The 25,203-nt window shown below is 39.2% G+C and overlaps 1 protein-coding gene and 1 long non-coding RNA gene across 2 annotated transcripts in view; one reads left to right on the forward strand and one right to left on the reverse strand.

Moving 5' to 3' along the window:
• The window catches only part of RAD50 (RAD50 double strand break repair protein), an 84,768-nt gene extending 64,244 nt beyond the window's left edge, over positions 1 to 20,524 (reverse strand). Inside the window, exons 1-2 of the mRNA XM_039879952.1 lie at positions 20,203 to 20,524; positions 18,314 to 18,397 (exon numbers count right to left, since the gene is read on the reverse strand). Coding sequence (XP_039735886.1) covers positions 18,314 to 18,397; positions 20,203 to 20,331 — 213 coding nt within the window. The 5' untranslated portion in view covers positions 20,332 to 20,524. The remainder of the gene's footprint in view (positions 1 to 18,313; positions 18,398 to 20,202) is intronic.
• Positions 20,525 to 20,533: 9 nt separating this feature from the next.
• The window catches only part of LOC120616516 (uncharacterized), a 5,009-nt gene continuing 339 nt past the window's right edge, over positions 20,534 to 25,203 (forward strand). Inside the window, exon 1 of the long non-coding RNA XR_005656611.1 lies at positions 20,534 to 20,774. This is a non-coding gene — a long non-coding RNA (uncharacterized LOC120616516). The remainder of the gene's footprint in view (positions 20,775 to 25,203) is intronic.

The raw sequence follows: 25,203 nt of genomic DNA on the forward strand, positions 1-25,203 counted from the left end.
TCTAGGGGCTCATCCAGGATCTGGAGGTGGCAGTTTTTCGCCTCCCTTATCTTCGGGTCCGGCCCCCAGGATGCGGGGAGACACGGATTCTGCTTGCCCGTAAAGGGAGTTACGTCTCTTCCAGTGACCTTGGGCGGTCACCCCAGAAGCACAATGGAACCCGGAGAGGCACAGGAACAAGCTCAGGAGAACCACCCAACTGAGTGGTAAGGACCTGGGTCCCAAGAACAGCCTGTCTGCTAGAGGACAGAAGGGGACTCTGATTAACTCCCGAGGTCACCCGAGTAACTCTACATTTGTTAGAGGAAACTGTGACCTCTCAGGTACATAAGGCAGAGGGTAGAGTGTGTATGGTGTGTGACTGAGTGTGACTGAGACATGGCTTTGCTATGAAGCGCGAGTTGAGTCCCTATCCACGGTTCCGTGGCGAATCTCATATGGCTTAGGGTGGTGTCACTGGATCTCCGTGAGCAGTCTACTCCAGTATTCCGAGTCAGGGGTTTATACCAACACACCAATTGCTAAGAAGTGCCTGAAAGATCCCCACAAGGGGAGTGGCCAAAGACGGGTGAAGAGTATCTCTGAGTGCATGTGTGATATCAACCATGGGTGGAAAGATGGGTGAACAACAGAGTAAATAGACGCCTTTAGGTTATACTATTGCTTAAGAATTTCAAAAAGGGTTATTCAGGAAATTATGGAGTTAAACTCACCCCCCAAAAACTCCGCACCCTTTGTGAGATTGACTGGCCCTCTTTTGGCATTGGGTGGCCAGCAGAGGGAGCTCTCGATAGGGAAGTCATTGCAAAGGTCTCTCGTCTTTACTAGTCAACCTGGCCACCCAGATCAATTCCCTTATATTGATTCTTGGGAGGCAATAGTTTGTACTTGACCCCCTTGGTTGAGAGTCTGCCTAGAAGAGAACTGTAGGGTCCTCCTAGCCCGATCCCTGGCATCCTTCCAAGGTCGTGTGAAAGAAAAGCTTGTGTTGCTAGCACTAGGCCAGACTGGGCTCATTCTGCCAGGTCCCCAGGAGTCTATGGTCCAAACGATAGTCAGGGGCTGACTACTGACTTTATGGTTGACACCAGAGCTGAACATTCAGTTGTAACTTGGCCTGTGGGCCCCGTTTCTCAAAGACAAGCTACCATTATGGGAGCAAACCGGGGACGAGTCTATTGCCCCTTCCTGAAGCCCTGCCAGTACAATCTAGGAGGATAAGAAGTTGTTCATGAACTCCTATATCTGCCCGACTGCCCCGTGGCACTGATGGGACAAAATCTTTTAGGAAAACTATAGGCTCAAATTACCTTTGACACACGTGGCCAAGCAGCCCTAACCTTGGGGAGGTCAGAAGCAAGGATCATGTCGCTCACGGTTCCCTAAGAAGAGTGGCGCCTCTATAGTCTCACTGAAGAGTCCAGAGACCCAAGTTCCCCTTCAAGGTGCTCAGAGTGTGAGCTGAAGACAACCTTCCAGGACTGGCACGACACATTCCTCCAGTGGTGGTAGAGTTAAAATCAGGAGCTGAGCCGCCCCGCCAAAAACAGTATTTCATCCTCCATAAGGCACAATTGGGGATCCAAAAACATTTAGAGAGACTTCTGAAGTATGGAATTCTCTGTCCCTGCCAATTATCCCAGAAAATGCCTCTCCTGCCGGTCAGAAGCCAGGGACCAATGAATACTGGCCGGTCCAAGATTTATGTGCAGTCATCTAGGTGACTGTCATCCTGCACCCTGTTGTCCCCAACCTATACACCTTCCTACATCTCATCCCCACTGAGGCAACTTATTTCACCTGTCTGGACCTCAAGGACGCCTTCTTCTGCATTCGCCTGGCTCCTCAGATTCAACCAATCTTTGCCTTCCAATGGGAAAGCCCTAAAAGCGGAGAAAAGGGCCAGTTGACATGGACGTGATTGCCTCAGGGTTCGAACACTCCATGACCATATTTGAGTCTGCTCTAGCCTCGGATTTAAAGGACTTCCCGGCAAACCAACACAGCTGTACATTACTACAGTATGTAGATGACTTCCTCCTAGCAGGAAAGACCTATGAGGAATGCATGGAAGGAACACATCTACTCCTCAATCTCTTCTGGGAAGCAGGTTACAAAGTCTCTAAAAGGAAGGCTCAAATCTGCAAAGAAAGAATCAAATACCTCGGCTTCCACCTGCTGCAGGGGCAACGCCAACTCAGCCCAAAAAGGAAACAAACGGTCTGCTGGATCCCTGTCCCTACCACTCGACAAGTCTGCGAATTCCTTGAAGCAGCTGGCTTCTGCAAAGTCTGGATACCTAATTTCTCCATCCTGGCCAAACCCCTCTATGAAGCCACAAAGAGGGAGAATGGGAGCCTCTTCAACAGAAGGCCTTTAAAGAAATCAAGTGGGCACTCACTAACACCACCAGACTAGGACTCCCAGACTTAACCAAATCTTTCTTTCTGTATGTACACAAGCGCACGGGTGTCACAGTAGGGGTCTTAACGCAACTGCTATGATCTTGGCACCGTCCCATGGCTTATCTAACCAAATAGCTTGACTCTGTTGCCTAGGGCTGGCCACTCCACTTGCGAGCACTCGCAGCCATGGCTTTCCTTGTGTCAGAGGCTGACAAACTGACTATGGGGAAAGAACTGACAGTTCGAGTACCACATTCAGTAATAACATTACTGGAGTACAAAGGACAATATTGGCTAACCAATGCCCAGATGGTCAGATACCAAGGAATGCTGTGAGAGAATCCATGTATCCGCCTAGAGGTAATACGAACCTTGAACCCAGTCACCTTGCTACCCACTGGGCCTGGCCAGTCAGACCACAATTGCATTGAAGTCATAGATGAAGTGTTTTCCAGTCGACCCAACTTGACAGGGCAGCCCCTCAAGGACCTTGATGCAAAATATTACAACACTGATGGTAGCAGCTTTGTGAGGGGAGGAGAATGCCTTTCAGGATATGCTGTGGTGACCCTACATTCCGCCATAGAGGCAATGCCTCTGCCTAGGGGAACCTCAGCACAGAAGGCAGAGCTTATCACCTTGATTCGCGCCCTTCAGCTGGCAGCAGGAATGTGTGCTAACATATACAATGAATTGAGTATGCCTTCACCACCCTCCATGTACATGAAGCCCTGTACAAAGAGAAAGGTCTAATCAATTCAGGGGAAAAAGATGAAAAACATGAAAAGGAAAATCTACAACTCTTAGATGCTGTGTGGGCCCCCAAGAAAGTAGCAGTCATGCACTGCAGAGGACATCAAAAAGGGGATATCATAATGGCCTGGGGCAACCACAGGGCAGACCAGGTTGCCAAAGTGGCAGCGGCCAAGGAAAGAGCCTGCCCTACAGCTCTAATTGCTTCCCTGTTTCCCAGTCCCTTAGCCAAAGGGGACCCCAAGTACTTGCCTCAAGCAGCCTGGTTTAAGGCTGAAGAGGGGAGCACCTCCCCGGTGGATGGTGGAAGTTTAAGGATGGACGAACTGCAGTCCCTGGGATCCTAGCCCCAGCTTTTGTCAAGCAGTTTCACCAAAGAATTCACGTTGGTCACACTGTCCTAGAAACCACTCTGGGTCAGTACTTCTATGTTCCCCTGCTTTCTAGCATCTCCTGAGTGGTGTGTGAATGGTGCGAAGTCTGTGCCTGCAACAACCTCAGGCAAGTGCCATGTGCCCCACCGGGGGTCCGAAAAGTCAGTGGCACCCTCTTTGAGGGACTCGAAATAGACTTCACGGAAATGCCTCGATCACGGGGCCTCAAGTATCTCTTGGTCTTTGTATGCACCTATATCTAGTTGGGTAGAGGCTTACTCCACCCGGACTGAGAAGGCCCGAAAAGTACCAGACTGTTTCTCTGAGAAATTGTTCCACGATTTGGCCTTCCAATTACCATTGGCTCAGATAACGGGCCAGCCTTTGTAGCAGAAATAGTGCAAAGAACTACTAGCCAAGAATTTAAATATTAAATGGAAACTACATACTGCCTATCGACCACAAAGTTCAGGATAGGTGGAACATGTGAACAGGACCCTTATGACTCAGTTGGGAAAACTATGTCAGTAGATACATCTACATTAGGATAAAGTCCTCCCCATGGCACTATTAAGAATCAGTTTGGCCCCAATCAAGAAGACTGGGTTCTCCTCCTATGAGATCTTGTGTGGGTGATCACCACCACTCAACAAAGGACTATGAGGAGACCTCAAGGAAATAGGTGAATTGACTCTGAGTCAACAGCTTCAGGCCTTCGGGACCACCTTCCAGACTCTCAAACAATGGGTTAAGGAAAGGCTCCCTGTCAGTTTAACCACTGAAGTTCATTCCTTTAAACCAGGAGACTCTGGGTAAAAGAGTAGAATATTCAGCTCTTAAAACCTCTGTGGAGAGGGCCCCTTTACTGTGATTTTGTCTACCCCCCACTGCAGTTAAGGTTGCTAAAATAACACCCTGGATACATCACAGCTGACTTAAACCCACAGCTACAGAGTGGGAACGTGTTCCAGACTCTTCTGAGCCCCTCAAGGCAACCCTCCAGAAGAAAATATTGACTGTGACGACAGACCAAGGGTAAGCTATCGGCCTTGCTTTGGTCAGTCCGGAAGCTGACCAATCTACACTTGGCAGAAGCCTGAGGATGACATCTCGTGAGGATGACATCTCGTGAGGATGGCACCCCTAAAGACTCTTTTCCTTCTCCTCCTATTCCACCACATGTGTGGTGCCAGTCTCCCCCCTTCTTCTTCCCCTTGTACCCACTGCATGCAAAGGTACAGGATAGGGTCCAACACTGCCACTGGCTTCACTTCTGTAACTGGCCTACCTGAAGGGTGTGCCCTAAACACCATACTCTGCACTCATTAGGGTTTCCAATATTGGATGGAGTACATAAAGGTTAAGTCTGAGAGCAGCCAGTCCTGCCAAGAACCTGAAAAATTAGGGGAAACTTGGGCATGCTGGCGATGGACCTCAAGCAAGGGAAAGGTCCATAACAATGCAGAGGACCCAGCAGTTGGAGAAAATTTCCAATGGCTGCATAATTCAACCACATCTAAGCCTACACTTTCTCCTAGGCCCCAAAGCCCACAAATGTGTGATCAGCTAAAGGCCGCCTTGGGCTAAAATCTTGACTTCCCAACCCTAGGGAAGAACCTCTTTGTTGACTCAGCTGAGAGGATAACCCATGAACTTAGTGTCACTAAATGCTGAGTTTGTGGAAGAACACTCATGAGTGAACATTGGCTTTGGAAGGGAACTAGCCTAGACGTCTTTTACCTCCTCCAGTGGAACTACACAGTGGCTCGCTGCGAAGAGGGTTGACTCCAGAGTCGGGTCCTCTCCTCAGGAGTGGTAAAATAAAAATGTCTTGGCTGGATGGGTCCAGGATACACTCAGTGGGTTGGAGAAACTCCATGTAAAAGAATGATATTTTTAAATCACACAGACCTAAACTGGTGGCCCAAAGCTCCTTCCTGGTATTGGGCCAATAAAATTGCAGCAAAAGTCCTCATGCTGTGGAGGTACCAGCCTCTAAACCAAAAGTTAAAAGAAGAAGATGATGCTCTCTGACCCAGTCCTGGGTCTGAGCATCAAAGAGGGGAATGTGGCAGCCTGATGCTGCCTGGCCATTCCCTGCTCAAAAGAGTTTGTTCCTGACTGCCCTCCCTCCACTTCAAGGACTCTCAGGCTAACAACAGTTTTCTCATAGCTTGCCAACCAATTAATGTTCTTCCTTGTATCTATAGCTGTGTAGGAATGACAAGACTGTATAAAACTGCCTGTTGTTACAATTGGAGCTCAGCCTTTGGATAAGAATCTGTTGAGATGGTGCCGGCATCAATAAATGCTGCTTCCTGCTTACAGCCTCGGTGTCCCATCTCTCCGTTCAAGAATCCTGCAATAGCATCTTTGGCAGGCATATTATAGAATGATGTGTTCCTTTTATTGCATCTTATCCCTTAGAACAGTGATTTCAATTTATCTCAATACTGGGGATGTTAATATCAATTTCTTGATAAAGGTGGTATCTGCCAGGCTTCTGCACCATCAAGTTATTTCCTCTACTTTGCTATTACTAAATATTTGGGGGAGAGATATATCAAGACCATGTAAATATCTCATAGCTTACCAAGCTTTCCTCCACTAGTTTTAGCATCTAGTGTTTCCTACATAAGTCATTATTACTCGGATAGTTATGAAATAGTAATTTTCTAGTGCCATTATTCCTCCTATATTTATTAGTTCAGATTCTATGAACTTCCAGTCAGGATGGCAGAGTAGCTAAAAGCTACACTTCCATTACCACATCAAAATTACAACTAAATTATAGAACGACTGTGATTGAGAACTACCTGAAGACCAGCTGAACAGAAGTCCTATAAGTAAGGATATGAAGAAGAAGCAAGATCAGATTTGTAGGAGGTGCAAAGATGTGGAAAGGGCAAGTCCCACACCCATGGTATGGTGTTTAAAAATCAGGAGGGATAACACAGCTGTGGAGGTCCCCTCTGAGGAGCAAGGGTTCCTAGCCCCACACTGGGCTCCCCAGCCCAGGGCACCAGTGACAGGAAGAGGAGTTTCCATAACATCTGGCTGTGAAAAGCAACAGGGACTATGTCCAAGTGAGAAAGAGGGCTGCTGGAGATTAAGTTGCCCTCTTAAATAGCCTGCACAGACTCGCTTCCTCACAAACCCACTCACTCTGGGCTCCAGCACAGGGTCAGCAGCTTGAAAGGTGCCAGGGACATATGGAGGTGGGGAGAACTAAATTGACTAGCTTCAGGGCAAGGGATGAAGGGGCAGAGTTCTGGGCATCTCTCCCTGGGGATGGAAGCGCTGGCAGGTGTCATTGTTCCTTTGTTGAACCCTCCTTCCACTCAGCCAGAAGACACAGATGAGCACCAAGTCTGAGCTCTGCATTAACTTGGCTAACATTATACGCCCCACCCTGGTGGTTCCCTGAGACTTCATCCCACTCAAGTTACACACCCAACCCAAACCTCTTCCACTGCCTGCTTGTGTGGACAAGTGCCCTGCCTCAGCTCATGCGACAGACCTTCCTAAAATCTCTCAAAGGTCCACAGTGTGCCCCGTATCTCTCACTAAGCACCCTTAAGCCCAGCATGTGAGGTAACCAGTCTCATCTTGCATTATAAATCCCATCAGGTGGCCCCAAGCCTTGCATAAGTGGTGGCCAATCTTGGCGTGAAATGTAGCTTCAACAAGTGGCCACAAGCCCAGCACAAGTTAGAGATGGCCTCAGTTCACACCATGACATCTCCTAAGTGCCTTTAAGCCCAGCACAAGCAGCAACCAACCACAGATCACACTGTAGCTTCTACCAGGCCACCTCAAGCCTGGCACAAGCAGCAGCTGACCTTGGCCTGCACTGGAGTCCCTCACAAGAGGCTCCAGAACCAACACACCCAGTGGCTGGCTTTAGACCACACCAAAGCACCACCCAACCAGCTGCACAAATGATACAACCGAAGACTCGGTTGGTATCAGAGCCCCGATAAAGCGACTCCTGCTCTGGGTGGAAGGGGTCAGCCCCCACACAACAGCTCATCCACTGAGTAACAGTCAGCACTCACGGCCAGTCAGCCTGAGGGTCAACCACACCCACTGATGTACCAGCAGCAATGAAGGCTCAACTACAACAGGAGGGCACACACAACCCAAACAAGGGACATCCCTGCAACACCTGGCTCAGGTGACCAGACAGACTGTACCACCGGGCCCCATAGAACATGTACTACATAAGGCTATTCTGCCAAGACCAGGATATGTAGCAGATCTACTTAATACATGGAAACAAACCCACAGAGACAGCTAAAATGAGGAGACAAAGAAACATGTCTCAGATGAAAGAACAGGACAAAACTTTAGAAAAAGAACAAAATGAAATGGAGACAAGCAACCTACCAAATACAGAGTTCAAAACACTGGTTGTAAGGATGTTCAATGAACTTAGAAGAACAGATGAACTCAGTGAGAACTTCAACAAAGAGACAGAAAACATAAAAAGAAAGTCAGAAATGAAGATTACAATAACTGAAATGAAGAACACACTAGAGGGAATCAACAGCAAATTATATAAAGCAGAGGATCAAAACAGCGATTTGCAAGGAAAAGTAGGGTAAAATACCCCATTGGAACAGCAAAAACAAAAAAAGAATTTTTTAAAATAAGGATAGTTTAAGAGACCTCTGGAACAACATCAAACATACCAACATTCACATTATGGGGTACCAGAAGGAGGAAAAAGATATTGAAAACTTGTTTGAAGAAATAATGGCAAAAAAAAAACTTTCCTAACCTGGTGAAGGAAACAGACACACAAGTCCAGAAAGCACAGAGTCCCAAACAAGATCAACCCAAAGAAGTCCACACTAAGTTACATCATAATTAAAATGCCAAAAGCTAAAGACAAAGGTATAAATCTGAAAAACACACACATGGAGGCTAAATAACATATTGTTAAACAATGAATGAGTTAACAAAGAGATCAAGTAAAAAATCAAAGCTACCTTGAGACAAATGAAAATGAAAACACAATGACCCAACATATATGGGACATAGCCAAATCAGTTCTAAGAAGGAAGTTCATAGCAATATAGGCCTACTTCAAGAAATAAGAAAAATTTCAAATAAAAATCTAGTCTTATACCTAAAGGAACTAGAAAAAGAACAAAGCCCACAGTGAGTAGAAGGAAGAAAATAAAGATCAGAGTAGAAACGAAGTCTTAAAAAAAACAAACAAACAAACAATAGAAAAGATCAGTGAAACCAAGAGCTGGTTCTTTGAATAGATAAACAAGATTGATAAACCTTTTTATTCAGACTCATCAAGAGAGGGCCCAAATAAATAAGAAATGAAAAAGAAGCTCAAGACAACTGACAGTACAAGAATACAAAGGATTTTAAGTAAAATCAACAAACAATTATATGCAAACAAACTGAACAACCTGGAATGGATAAATTCCTAGAAATATACAATCTTCCATGACTGAATCAAGAAGAAACAGAAAATCTAAACAGATCTATTACTACTAATGAAATTGAATCAATAATCAAAAAACTCCCAACAAAAATCCTTGACCAGATGATTTCACAGGTGAATTTTAATAAAAGAATTAACTGAAGGAATTAACATCTATCCTTTTCAAACTATTCCAAAAAACTGAAGAGGAAGGAAGGCTATCAAGCTCACATTACAAGGCCAGCATTAGCCTGATTCCAAAACCAAATAAAGATATTAAGAAAAAGGAAAACTACAGGCCAACATCCCCGATTAAAATGGATGCAAAAATCCTCAACAAAATATTAGCAAATCAAATTAAATAATATACCAAATAGATCATACACATAAAAAATATGATGGATAAGAATCGTGATCATATCAATAAATGCAGAAAAAGCATTAGACAAATTCAGCAAAGTGGGAATACAGGGAACATATTTCAAAATAATAAAAGCCATGGGTGATGAACCCACAGCTAACATCATACTCAGCAGTGAAAAGCTAAAAGTATTTTCCTTAAGATTAGGAACAAGACAAGGATGTTCACTAACACCACTTTCATTCATCACAGTAATGGAAGTCCTAACCACAGCAACCAGACTAGAAAAACAAAGGGCAACCAAATTGGAAAGGAAGAAGTAAAATTGTTGGTATCTGCAGAACACATTATACTATAGAGAGAGAACTCTAAAGAATCCACCCCAAAATTATTAGAATAAATGAATTCAGTAAAGTAGTAGGATACAAAATTAATACTCAGAAATTGGATGTATTTTTATATATCAATAACGAACTATCAGAAAAAGAAATTAAGAAAACAATCCCATTTAAAACTGCATCAAAAAGAACTAAATACCAAGGAGTAAATGTAAGAAAAGAGGTGAAAGACTTCTACTTGGAAAATTTTAAGACATTGAAGAAATTGAAAAAGATACAAACAAATGGAAGCATATACTGTGTTCATGGATAGAAAGAATTACCATCATTCAACAATCTACAGATTCTATGCAACTCCTATCAAAATACCAATGGCATTTTTACAGAACTAGAATCAATAATCCTAAAATTTATATGGAGCCACAAAAGACCCTGAATAGCCAAAGCAATCTTGAGAAAGAAGAACATAGTTGGAGGTATCAAGCTTCCTGATATCAAACAATACTACAAGGTTATAGTAATCAACACAGCATGGTACTGGCATAAAAACAGACACATAGATCAGTAGAACAGAGAGGCCATAAATAAACTCGTGCCTATTTGATCAGTTAATCTATGACAAAGAAGACAAGAATATATAATGGGGTAAAGATAGTCTCTTCAATAAATATTGTTGGCAAAATTGGACAGCAACATGCAAAAAGAAAAAAATGATGCTAGACCATTTTCTCACACCATGTATAAGAATAAACTCAAAATGGATTAAAGACTTAAATGTAAGACCTGAAATAATAGAATTCCTAGAAGAAAATATAGGCTGTAAACTCTCTGCCATCACTCTTAGCAGGTTTTTTTTGTTTGTTTTGATATGTCTCTTCAGGCAAGGGAAACAAAAGAAAAAAAAAATGGGACTACACCATACTAAAGAGTTTTTGATAGCAAAGGATATCATCGATAAAAGGAAAAAACCTACTGAATGAGAGAAGATATTTGCAAATGTTATATCCAATAAAGGGTTAATATCCAAACTACATAAGGAACTCATACAACATCAAAAACCCCCCAAATAATCCAATTAAAAAATGGGCAGAGGACATGAATTGATGTCTCCAAAGAGGACACACAGATAGCCAATATATATATGCAAAGATGTCCAACATCACTAATCATCAGGGAAATGCAAATTAAAACCACAATGAGATATCACTTCACACCTATCAGAATGGCTGTCATCAATAAATCAAAGACCAACAAATGTTGGTGAGGATGTGGAGAAAAGAGAACCTGGTACACTGTTATGCATTTATGTACCAGAAACAAGTTAATTTGTTTACAATGTGCCTGACTAGCAGGCCAAATACTCATATTTGCTCTCCATGGCATCTACCTTTGTAGCACTTAGCTACCTGGCAAGTATTAAAATAGTAAATGGAATTCAAGCAAAGGGTACCTTATAGCATTTCAATCACAATATTGTTGTTGATGCTCTTACTAAGAGTCACCTCGAAAAGTAATTTAGATCGAGTTAATTTATTAAGGGACAGAAATATATATATATTATACTTTAGAACAATTTCTATTCAAAAGAATAAAACAATAAAAAACAAGCCCTTCCTTTTCCAAACAATCTAGTCATAAAACCATTAGAATGGGCAGAAAAAGGATGTTGGCAGGAGGTGGAGGGCCCTGGTAGCTCAGCCTAGAGCAGGATAACTGGGCTTGACTAGGCAGAGAAGGGTAACCACATGGGGAGACAGCATGGCACAGGGTTTCAAGAGTCCAAGGAAGTCAAAGTTCAAGGGGGATAAAAAAGGCATCCATGCATAGGGATGATGGCCCAGCTCAGGAGAATAAGGGTGTCCACACTGAGGGAAAGCATGATGTGGGGATCCAGAGCCCGAAAACACTGAGGAGGGAATCCACACAAGGGGGAAGTCAGCTGTGGGAAATTCGATCCCAGATTAGAAAGGGCATCCCTATAAGAAGCCACCCAGTAAAGAGTATCAGAGACTCAGAAAGGAAAGGTGTACATGAGTAGGGAATGAGGAGGAGTCTAGCATGGGCAGTCAGAGCCAAGCAGGGTGAGGAGGGCTGGCACAAGGGGGACAAGAGTCAGTCCGGCATGGGGTGTTGGAGCTCTAGTGCTTGGGAGATACAACCATGACCTGTCTCCCTACAAATTTTCATCTACAAGTGACCCCCTGACACTGTCATGTAACCCTATAACACTTCCCTAATCAATTTACTGAGATAAAAACTACTTTACACTTTTTCTAGCCTCAATCAACCCCTTCTCCTACCCTCAGCCAATGATTTCACTTCTTTTTTCCATTGAGAATATAGAAACAATCAAAAGAGAACTTAATCATTCTTTCACCACTAAATTCACGAATTATATACTCTGCCTGCCATCCTCTTGCAATGGATAAACAGAGAATGCTTCTGTTAACTTCTTCAGTTGAGCATTGGATCTTATCTCTTCCTGCCTACTCAAGGAGTTTGCTCTGCAATTATCTTCTCTCCTGCATCAATTCTCCCCTTTATCTACAGGGTCATTCCTATCAGTTTATAAATGCTCTAGTATCTCCCACTTTTAAAAACACAACATATAGGAGCAATATAGGATAAAGAAACATCTGAGCAAATAAGCATCTAGGTAATTTACAGTATCAGCCAGAAGTAAATCAAAACTGATGAGATGCAGACAATAGAAAAATGAGCTTCTGAATGTACAGGTCAGCTGAGGAGATGTAAAGGAGGTCAGAGTAAGAATGGGAATAACTGAGGTAAGCAAAAGTCTGAAAGTAGAAGGGTGCGGCGGGGTTGGGGCGGGGGGGAGTAAGTTAGGCAAATAGAACAACATAGAAATCAAAATTCCTAAGTAGATAGAAACAACTGAAGACAGGTAAGAAAGATTGGTGAGGAGCACCAGAAAAATTCAGGTGTTTATAAGACAAAGTAAACAGTATTAAATGCAGAGACAAATCAAAATAGTTAAAAGGAAAGACAAAAGAAGCTGAAGATAAAAGAAAGTGAGAGGAACTGAAATGATTGGGAAAATTGAGGGGGCATGGGCAATTCGGGTGAGGGGAATGGCTCAACCCACAGAAGCAGGTATGAAAACTCAGGAGAGAAAAGCTGATGAACAAAACAGTGTGGGTGGGAGCTCAGAACTGGGAAATAAGAGTAGCTGAAAAGTGGGTAGCAAGTGAAAAGAGCTAAACCACTAAGGCCAGAAGAACCACAGGGAGGACATGAGCAGGTAGCTGAGAAAAACAACTCCTGAAAGATGAAAGCATTTGGAAAGGGGAGTGGGTGATAAACTGAGATTGGACAGAGATACCAGAGCATCAGTCAACATGGAAACATCAGAATGAATGAATGAATTTTAAAAAATATAAACAAGAACGACAACAACCAACAAAACTCCCCTTGATCCTGCAAACCTTTTCAGCTACTGTCCTATCTCTTTCCACTCACAGCAAAATTCATAAAACAATTTTGTGTGTTTCACTTCCTTACCTCTTGTTTTTTAGATTAAAACTGGTTTTATCAAGATCACCAATGGCTCCCTCTTATTTCAGCTCCAACGTATTTGACAAGGTTGATGACTCCTATTTTCTTGTAACATTTTATTCTCAGGTCTTCTAAGACAAGACTCTCCCAGTTTTCCTTATTTTACTTACTACTTGTTCTTTTAACATCTTTTGCTGGCTCCTCCTCTTCATTCCTATTTCTAAGTGCTCATGTGCTCGAGGTTCAGGTCTTGTACCTCATCTCTATATTCACTTCCTATGATACCGTCAGGCTTTACTAATTATATGTAACTAACTATATATATCGTGATTCCTAATTTTCTTTCTCTAACCCAAATATCTTCCATGTGCATACTTCTGTCTGCCTACTGGATATCTCCTTTGAATATTTAACAGACATCCCAAATTTACATGTTTAAACCACAACCACCCAAATCTCCTTTTACAAAGTTTTTCCATTACAATAAATGACAACACTATATTTAGTTGTTCAAGTCAAAATACTTGATGATTCTACCTCTCTCATATACCACCATCTAAATCATTAGCTAATATGTTGATTCTTCCTGTAAAATACATCCCCAATCCCCAGGACATGGAAGCAACTGAAGTGTCCTACGATGGATGATTGGATAAAGAAGGTGTAGTAAATATATACAATGGAATATTACTCAGCCATAAGAAGGGATGAAATACTGCCATTTGTGACAATATGGCTAGGCCTCAAGATAATCATGCTAAGCGAAATAAACCAGAAAGAAAAAGTCGAAAATCACATATTGCTTATATGTGGGATATAAACCTAAAAACAACAAATGAACATGACAGAGACTCATGGTCATGGACAACAGACTAGTTGTTACCAGAGGATAGGGAGGAGGGGGGAGGCAGACAGGTAAAGGGGGTCAAATATGTGGTGACAGAAAAAAATCTAACTACGGGAGGTGAACACACAATGTAAACATATATATGCCTTACTGTCAAAGTGTACAGCTGAAACTTACTGGATTTCATTAACCAATATCACCATTAAAAATTTGTTTAATTAATTAAAAAGAAAAAATCCCCAATCCAAGCATTTCTCATCATTTCTACCACTACTACCTTAATCAAACCACCTGGACAATCATAAAATCCCCTTTATTAGTCTCTGCCTTTCCATCCTTGCCATATACAGAGTCTACTATCAGTAGCCAGACTGATTGCTTAAAAATGCCCTTTCCTTGCTTAAAATCTTCCAACAGATTCCTAATTAAATAAGAATAGAATCCAAGGTCCTAAGAATGTATTACTTTCTATCTCTCTGACTTAATTTTCTACCAGTCTTTCCCTCGTCATTTTTCTACTCCTTGTGATTCCAATTTTGCACTTAGTATTAACACTGACTGAAGTGTTCTTCCCCCAGATTCTGAATAACTCACTCCCTCTTGAATGAATGAATGAGTGAGTGAATATTTAAAAGATAACTCTGGTTGCTGTGTGAAAAAGAGAATTTCAAGAATGAGGGCAAACAGAGACTTACAACAAACAAGACAAGACTATACAACGGGGTAAAGACAGTCTCTTCAATAAATGGTGTCAGCAAAAATGGACAGATACATACAAAAAAATGAATTAGACCACTTTCTCACACCATATACAATCATGAACTCAAAATGGATTAAAGACTTAAATGTAAGACCTGAAACAATAAAGCTCCTAGAAGAAAACATGGGCAATAAACTCTTTGACATTGGTCTTAGCAATGTTTTATGGCTGTATCTCCTACAGCAAAGAAAAAAAAGCAAAAATAAACAAATATGACTATATCAAACTCAAAAGCTTTTGCATCACAAAAGAAATCATCAACAAAACAAAAAGGCAATGTACCAAATGGGAGAAGATATCTGCAAATGGTATATCCAATAAGGGGTTAACATCCAAAAAATATAAAGAACTTATACAGCTCAACATCAAAAAAATCAAATACAATTTAAAAATGGGCAGAGAACATGAACACATATTTCTCCAAAGAGGACATACAGATGGCCAACACACAAAAAAAAGATGCTCAACATAATTCATAATCAGGAAAATGCAAATCGAAACTACAATGAGCTATCACCTCACACCTGTCAGAATGGCTATTATCAATAAATCAACAAATAAATGTTGGCAAGGATGTGGAGAAAAGTGAACCCTCATGCACTGTTGATGGGATTGTAAATTTGTGCAGCCACTACAGAAAACAGTATGGAGGTTCCTCAAGAAGTTAAAAATAGAACTAGCATATGATCTAGCAATTCTATTTCTGGGTATTTATCCAAAGAAACCCAAAACACTAATCCAAAAAGATACATACACCCCCATCTTCGCTGCAGCATTATTTATAATAGCCAAGATACGGAAGCAACCTAAGTGTCCATCAAGAGACAAATGGATAAAGAAGTGGTATATATACACAATAGAATACTTCTCAGCTAAAGAAAAGAATGAAATCTTTCCATTTGTGACAACATAGATGGACTTAGATGGTATTATGCTAAGTGTAATAAATCAGAGAAACACAAATACCATATGATTTTATTTATATGTGAAATCCAAAAAACAAAATAAACGAATAAACAGAAACAAACTCATTGATACAAAGAACAAACTTATGGTCACCAGATAGGAGGAGGGTTGGGAAAGATGGGCAAAAATGGTGAAAGATATTAAGAAATACGAATTGCCAGTTATAAAAATAGTAATGGGGATGAGAAGTACAGCATAGGGAACATAGTCAATAATACTGTAATAACTATGTAAGGTGCCAGATTAGTACTAGATTTATTGGGCAGCCACTTCATAAGGTATATGTCTAATCACTACGTTGTATACCTGAAACTAATACTGTATGTCAACTATAATTGAAAAATGAATTAAAAAAAGAATGAGGACAGGAAAATAAGTTTGTAGACTACTAGAAGAGTTCAAAGGAAAGAAGATGGTGGCTTGGACCAAGAAAGGAGCAATGCAGATGGGATAAAGGGACAAATTCTGGACATGTATTAGAAGAGTAGCTAAGAATTGCCTATGAATTGGAAACAGGGTAAGATCAAAGAATCAAAGAATGACACTCAGGTTTTGGCACAAGCAATGTGTGAATGATATTAATTAAACTGCGGAGTACTGAGATACTAACAGGCCTGAGAATGTGAGAGGGGTGAGGGGACAAGGAACTAAAAGTTCTGTTTTAAACACGTTAAATTTGAGATGCTCATTAAATATTCAAACAGCTGGACACATATATTTAGAGTTGAGAAAAGAAGTTAGGGCTAAACATGTAAGTTTGGGAGTCATCAGCATATAACCAGTACATAAAGCAATGAGCCGAAATGAGATCACCTAAGAAGAGTCAAGCAAAAGCAGACTCAGCAAAGGAGATTATGGTGTGGCCAGTGAAAAGGGAGTTAATGAGATTATGTCCTGGAAGCCAAGACAGCAATGTTTTTTAAAAAGGGAAAAACCAACTATATCAAATCTGAGAAGTTACTTAGAATTAGAAAATGACCACTTTATCTGACAACATGGATATTACTGGTGACCTTCCAAGAGCAGTGTTTGTGGGGGGTGGAAAAAAAAGAACAAATGCTAAACAGAGTAGGCTGAAGAGAAAAGGGGAAGCAATGAAGACAATGAGTACATATAACTCCTGCGAATTTTGCTATAAACTAGAAAGGACAAGAGGTAGTAGCCAGAGGGTGATTTGGAATAAAGGGACAGTTTTTTGTGTGTTTGTAGACTGGAGCTAACAGAGCATGTTTACATGCTGATGTGAATGATACTAGAAAGAGAGAAAAACTGCTAATGAAGGAACAAGAAGGAACAACTGAAAAGCAAAATGTCTGAGATGACAAAGGGATTGGATCCAGCCTCCAAGAGTTGATTCAAGAAGGTACGGATAGTCATTGTAAAGAGGGCTCAGCACATGTACTAAGTGATATTTCTAAGAAAATTAGTAAATAATTATTAGTTATCTTTAGTCATATAAAGTGGAAACAACTTAAATGACTATCAATGGGGGCCCATTAAATAAACTACAGAATATAAACTCAATGGAATACTATTTAGTAAAACAATGAAATAAAAGAGTGTGTGTGTGTGTAAACAAACCTATGCAGTACAACACTAAATATTTTATTTGTACAGTGGTATAATAAAATTCTACCTATGTGTTAAAATACATATGTAAATGTATATATGCATATGTGAGTATATTTATACATGCACACAAATGTTTTCATAAACAGAAAAAAGCCTGACATAAATATACAATGAACCTTTTGGGGCGTATTGAAAGAGGCACATGACGCCACGATAGTATATGAAACAAGAAAAATCTTGTTGTTAGGCCAAAATATGTATAGAAAATTCTATGTCCTTTACACAAACTAAGTATAAATACCATAATTCAAACAAATTCATATGCAAAGACTTTCATCACGGTACATTTTCACAAAAAAACTAATAGCAATTAAATGTAAAAGAATTATGTAGTTATTAAAAATGTTCATAAAAGGTCATGTTTTAAGGAAGAAATAGTTCAGATATACAAACAGTATAAAGATTAAAAGAAGCAACCATGTACCAAACACCCAGATTAAGAATTTAATATATTAATATTATAATAACTATGTATAATGCCTGGTGGGTACTAGACTAATCAGGGGGATCACTTCATAAATTGTATAAATGTCTAACCACTATGCTGTATACTTGAAACTAATATAAAATAATATTGAATGTCAACTGTAATTGAAAATTAAATATAAAGAATTTAATATGGTTTTTAATATAAAATGCAAGGAACTTTATGATAATGTTAAGTGGGAAAAAAACTCAGAATACAAAATTTGAGTATGACTTCAGCTATGTAAAACTGTGTGTAAAGTGTGTAAAGGAGAAAATACATGAAAATGTCAACAAAGGTTTTCAATGGGTACTGAGAAGACTGCGTGTGGGTGACTTTCGTATCTCTCTACACTTTTCCACTTCCAGGTTTTCTACAATGAGTTGTTATCACTTTTATAAACATAAAAATTTTATTTTAAAAGTACAAAATTTTACTAGTACCATTACCTTGGGATCATGAACAAATGTATTCCCTTTGGTTCCAGGAGGGAAATCTCCAGTGCAAATATATTTTAGACATTCAATGATGGTCTAAAGAAAGATAAATTATATTATTTAGTTATAAGAGAGTCACATAAATTTATCATAAAATGTTAATAAATTATAAAAATATTTACCTTAGAGACTATAAAGGATACAATCAGATAAAATTTGACATAAAACCCGTAATATAGATACGGTTAAGTGTTAAAGAATAATTGCTAATAAGTTCATAGACAAGCTATATAATTAAGTAAGTATACTAAAATAAAATAAGCAACTATTATTTGAAAAAAAAAATTTCTATTTCCAATTAAAACCCTTTAAAGTAATTCAATAGTAACAATAGCTAATGTAAACATGGTTACCATAACTGATAACACTGTGATGGATGTGTTAATTAACTAGATAGGGGAAATCCTTTCATAACACATAGGTATAGCAAATCACCAGGATGTATACTTTAAAAATCTTACAATTTTTTTGTCAATTATACCTCAATAAAGCTGAAATACTTAAAAAAGTTAAAAAAAAAAAAACCACACTCAAAACTGATGGCTAAAAGTTGCATAGATCTTATTATGTGTCAGGTATTGTACTAACCACTTTTACTTACATTAACCATTTAATTCTGACATTAAGCCTAAGCTGCAGATTTTTATCTTCATTTTATGAATGAGAAGACTAAGGAACAGAGCATTTAGGTGGCTCTTGCCAGCAGTCACACAGCTAATGATGAAGCAAAAGATTTGTATATTCAGGGAGCCAGTGTTCATAAACACTATACTAATCTCCTTCACAGTAGTGCACTTAATACAATACTAGGTACATAATAGGCATTCCATAAATAATGACACGTTTACATAAACAAAAGTAGACAAGAGTCAGGCTTTCAACTCTCAACACTAAACCTTATCTCCTTCTTAACACTTTTCACAAAATTGCATTTACTCTTCCTGTTACACTAGTATCTCCTTGCTTTATCTGAAGCCACCTTTCCAGGCCACGCAGCCTCTTTTGGCTATACTTTTTCTGTAATTGCTTGCCATTCCAGGGCCCAACTCAAATTTCTAAATGTTCCCAGTGCTTTAAAAAGTCACAGTAAATAAGTTGTGCTCAATTTTTTTTGACTAGGTAAACACATCCAAACAACAAAATACAGGCATACCTCGGAGATACTGCAGATTTGGTTCCAGACCACAATAAAGCAAGTCCTAATCTTTTTGCTGGTGAAGGGGCTTGCCTTCAGTATGTCAAAAATCATGCAACACCTGTGAGGCGTGCACTAAAACTAGGTATGCCTGCAGTTTTCCAATTTAACTAAGCCCCATGGTATGTTTCATTTTTAAATTAAGCCATTTTCTTTCCCATTTATTATGCTTAGACGGTTGGCATACTTAGAAACTCCCATATTTATATAACTTTTAAAGAAATTCCATGGATTGGGACAACTACCAGAAGTGAGTGCTATGCTTTGGGACCATAGAGTGTTAAAAACAAAAACAAAAACAAAAACATCAACACAAAGACTTCTTGTAGAACTGTGAGCTCTGGAGGCGGTAGCTCCAGGTCTCGGGATCCTCAAGTCAACCTCGACACTAGACAGGTTTGGACACCCTTAGGATGCTGGGTCTGGTCGACTCCTAAAGTCGCTAAGGCCTGAAGGCCACGCCCCGGAGCCGGGGAGTCACCCGGAGGCACAGGCATTTTCTGGGCCCCAAGAACCGAGCCGCGGAGACGAAGGGACGCCTCTCGACCTAATCAGCGTTCTTAACTCTCTACATATTTTATATTTTATTCTCCAGACTTCTGAGATGTGGCGACTCAAAACCTGAAGGCGGCTACTTAAGACTTACCGTCTTCCCCGCCCCATTGGGTCCAACCAAAATCGTGAGGGGACTGAAGAAAGTGATAATTTGCTTATCTTTGTCCTCTATTCCAAAACTCCGCACGCCCAGAATGCTCATCTTTTCGATCCGGGACATGTTTGTAAGTGTTTCTTATCTCAACACCAGGGGGTTGGAGCCCACCAAGGTTTAGCACTGAGACCACAGCAGGGCGAGCGCCAGCCGGAAGGCTCCCGACGGGGACGAAGACTCTGGCTAGAATCCTTCCTCTCACACCTGGTTCTTTCCCGACTGGCGGGCGAGAGCGGTTGGGGGCCGGCCAGGGGATGCCCGAGGGACACCACAACCCGGCCCACTCACAGTTTCCCGCCTCGGCGTCCCTGCAGGTCACATGAGACGCTCCGACTCGCGCGCATTTACGCCATACACCCGGGGCACGCCGGGAAGCGGGAGGCCAGGGGTGCGCGCGCAGCTTCGGCTTCCGGGAGCAGCACCGCCCAAAGGGGTTGGGCCCCAGGTCTTTTTAGGGGTGGTGGATGATGCAGTCTCCTTGTTGGGGGTTCGGACGGCACCGACAGGCAGTAAGTTTAAGGGACGACAAAGACTTGTGACGGACAGCGATTCTCGGAAGTCCGGGTGATCCCGGGACGCTGTAATGGGTGTGCGTGCAGTGTCCACTAATGTTAAAACGATTTTTTTTAACATTACGCAGACGTTATTTGCCTTTTTCACTCGTTCCTTCCTTACTGTGTTTTCCAGTGATCACGTGATGTGTAGTGACTAATGAAATGTGTGCTTGTATATTGTGCTTAAAAATTTCAATTTAAATTTCTAATTGAGTAAATATTGATAGTTATAACTCACATAAAAGCTCTTTGAGAACGTGGGATAAGCACCGGGAATATAGTCAATAATGTTTTAATAACCTCGCACAGTGACAGATGGTTACTAGACTTAATATGATAATATCATAAGATATGTAAATGTACACCTGAAACTAATGTTGTATGCCAATTATAACATAAACTATTTTTAGAAAGCTTTTTGGGGTCCTCGGTAATTTTTAAGAATAGAGAGATGTTAAAGAGCAAAAGCCAAATGCTGTTATAAAACTAAAATATTATGCAAATAGGAAGAAAATCCACTGCCATAAGTAATGATACAAGATAGGAATAGACGCCTTCCAAATAAGAAAGTGTCAGTTATGCAAGATAAATAATGAGAGCTCTGTATACCATAGTGCAAACAGTTAACAATGCAATATTGCATACTTAAAAATTTGCTGAGGGTAGATCTTATTAAGTGTTCTTACAAAACAAAGTGTGAAGAAACTTTTGGAGGTGATGGATATGCTGATGGCATTGATTGTGGTGTTGGTTACACTGGAGTACACTTTAAAGTATCACATATACTTTAAGTATGTACAAGTTTTTGTCAAAAAAAAATTTGAATAAGGGAAAGAGAAATTACCTTTCTCAAAAATGAGAGTATTGCTTTTTGGAAACCAGCTTGAGGGATATCACATGCACGGACATGTAGGAAAAATCACAAAAACAATAGTGGAAGACACTAAAGTCAAAACAAAAACTTTGGATTACTAAGATAAGAAAATGTAGGAAACACTCTCCAATCACACACTCCCAAAACAATCATTTATAGAACTTAATACATAAACTTTAAAATTCACATGTCAAAGGACGCAAATGGTGAAGGCCAGTGAGTTGTGTCTTGATGTACCAAGTAAGAAAATATGAAAGTCAGTTATTACAGTACATATTTTAAATTACCGATGACAAAACATTGAATTATACAGTAATAACTTATGTGACCCACCAAATGTAATAAAACAATGACAAAAGACTAAAGCCAATTTTATTTTTTATTTAAAAAATTTTAATAAAATCTTAAATTACTACAGAAGACAATTCAAAACTGACTTTACTGGTGAGTTTATTATTTTCATACCTATTGTCTGTGGTTGATTGAAAGGAGATTCTCATACTAGGACTCCAGACATGTAAACTGAGGAAACTAGAAAGACAGATTTATGCTCTTGCTCAGAAGTATGGCCTTAACAAAGTGAAAGCCCATTTTTAAAGTCAGGTTCACTGAAGCATAAGTTACATACAGTAAAATTCACCCTTTCAGGTATAGTTTCATGAGTTTTGACAAGTGTAAGCAGAAGCATAATCACCAAGACCATCCCCCACACACACACCATTTAAATAAATACTTGGATACCTGTTATCTTAACGTGAAGTATCCAACATCACCTCTTAGGCAATTTTGTTTTTTAAAAAAAGTTAAACTTACTAGAGGGGAGGGGGGAAGTATACAGGATAAAAGAGGTCAATTACGTAGTGACAGAAAGAAATTAACTATGGGAGGTAAACAGTATAAATGTATATATTCCTTACTGTTAAAATGTACAGCTGAAACTTGGATTTCGTTAACCAATGTCACCATAAAAAATAATTAATTTTAAAAGGAATTAAGGATTAAGCTAATAATACCACAAAAATGGAAAAGGCAAGTCTGGAAGGTGGAATGTGTTACAGGATACTTGTCCAGGCTATCGTCATTAAAACGACTGTTGCAGGTTATAAAAGACTTCAAAAAACAAACTAACAGTACCATTGCAAATAGAGACTTGAATTATATGTCACCCAGATGCAACACATGGTCCTGAATTGGATCCTGGTTTGGACATAGAGATGTGGAGGGAGTTGCAGCGGGCATACATGGGGAAACTTTTTCTGAATGTAGACTGGAAATCAAATGCTAAAATAGAATTATTGTTAATTTCTTTATATTAGATGTAATAATATTTTGCTATGTAAGAAATCAAGCATTTTTGAGGTGCACATGGAAATGTTCATTGATAGCGTCATGCTTTCTATAATTTAAAATACTTCAGAAAAATTAAGAGTTGAAGGGAAAAAAAGGACATGACAGGGTAGCCAGATTCCATCACAAAAATTTCCAATTTTGTAACAATAGGAAACTACAAAACTAAGATAACTCTAGGAGGGTGGAAAAGATTTACAATAAAAATGATTAAGCCCTAAAAATAAAAAGAGCTAAAAAGGCAAATCGGTCAAGTTCTCAATAAACTACTACTGAAAAATGTTTGGTTTTGCTTATATTATACTTAGTGAAATGGAAAATAAAATTACCATGAGATATACCTATACCTATTAGTGAATCTCTTATCCCTTATAATACTATCGCACATAAATTCTTTTTCTGATATTGGTATTGGTACATCAGCTTTCTTTTGATTAGTATTTGTCTAGTCTGTTTCTTAATTTTCGACTCTTTTTAATGTCATTTTTTCATGACATGTATTCTTGAAAAAAGCTGATCTTTTCATACAATTTTGTAGTATCTTTTTAATGTGAGTTTAATCTGTTTTCAATTACTGTGATTCTTCATAAATTTGGATGTATTTCTCATATCTTTTTCTGTGCTTTTTCTTTGCTTCTTTTTCCTCCTTTCCTTGTTTCTGGATTGATTGAGCTTCCTTTATTCCCATGTTTTATTCTACTGGTTTGGGAGTTGCACACTCTGGTTCTGACATTTTAGTGGTTATGCTTAAATTTTTACATGCCTTTTTTGAAGTGTAAAGTTAATATTTTTAGCATACTTTCAAATGGTATAAGAACCACAAAATGCTCCAACTCTGATTACTTCTTCCATCTCCTGTATTTTCATTGTTTAGTATGTTTTTCCTTATTGTCTTGAAATCCCTTAAATAAGTCACTTTTTAACCAGCATTATTTATTTAGGTTTACCAACATATTTATTGATCTCTTTGATTACCACTGCTTCTTGCATCTTACTTTCCTTTGAGGTTCATTTCACTCATTACATTAGCAAAACTTTTAAACCCTACTACTAAAGAGCCTTCAGGGAAAGAAATCTATCCCAGGATTAAGCAAAGTTATTTTTGTGAAAGTACTTTATAAGTTGCAAAACACTGTAAAAATATGAGATTTATTTTTTGTGTATTGAATATTTTCAGAGGAGTGATCTGGTAAAGTGTAACAAAAACTATAAAAATGATCACACAAGTTCTTTAGCATAAGAAAATATTTTTAAAAATTATACAAAGAGGTTTCTAGTAGCATTGTTTATGATTGTGGTATACTAGAAATCAACCAAATGGTGAAGTAAATTGTGGCACATCAATTTCATATTATAGCAGGTAACCTTTAAAATAACAAGTAGATAGGGGAGGTGAACAGAATGTAAATATATATATGTCTTACTGTTAAAATATACAGCTGAAACAACAGATTTCATTAACCGTCACCATAAAATAAATAAATAAAATTTTAAAAATAACAAGTAGATACATGAACGAGAAGTATTAATAAGCAAAAAAGATAAACACAAATTGTACATATTCGTTGATTACAACTCTGTAAAGTTGTCTATGTGTTAGTAAAGATTGGAAGAAGTCATCAAAAAACTGGTAGTTGCTAGGCCAAGAGGAAGAAGCACTGTTAATTTTTCGATAATGTTATTTATTCAGTAAATTATTTTAAAGACATGCTTGAGGATTGAAAGGATAGAAGTTAATATAGGGTCAAGAAAAGAAAGATGCTATCTTTTTACATTTAGTCACTATGAAAAATTTGCGACGTCATGCTAGTTGATTGATCAGAATCAGTTCATAGGAAAGTCATTTGACCTTAAATGACTACACAGTTAGTCAAAACCACAGTTATAAGTTTTTAAAAACAGGTTGCCAATTTGGAAGCCACTAATAGAGATAAAGATTTTTGGCAAAAGGATGTTACCCATTAATACAACTTTTCAACACTATTCAAAATCCTTTTTCTAAATTATATAATTACTAATAATCCTTTAAAATTCTGAATACTGGTTGCTAATTTCTTTCTGTTCTAAAATAAGGTAGGTTTTTAAAAATGCTGTGGTAGTTCACATTGGCTTGGTCTCTATAGCTTAGCCTTAACGCTTTGTTCTTTTTTTTTTTTTTTTTTT

The sequence above is a fragment of the Pteropus medius genome, unplaced genomic scaffold, assembly GCF_902729225.1.
Source record: "Pteropus medius unplaced genomic scaffold, Ma_sr-lr_union100, whole genome shotgun sequence".
NCBI lineage: Eukaryota > Metazoa > Chordata > Mammalia > Chiroptera > Pteropodidae > Pteropus > Pteropus medius.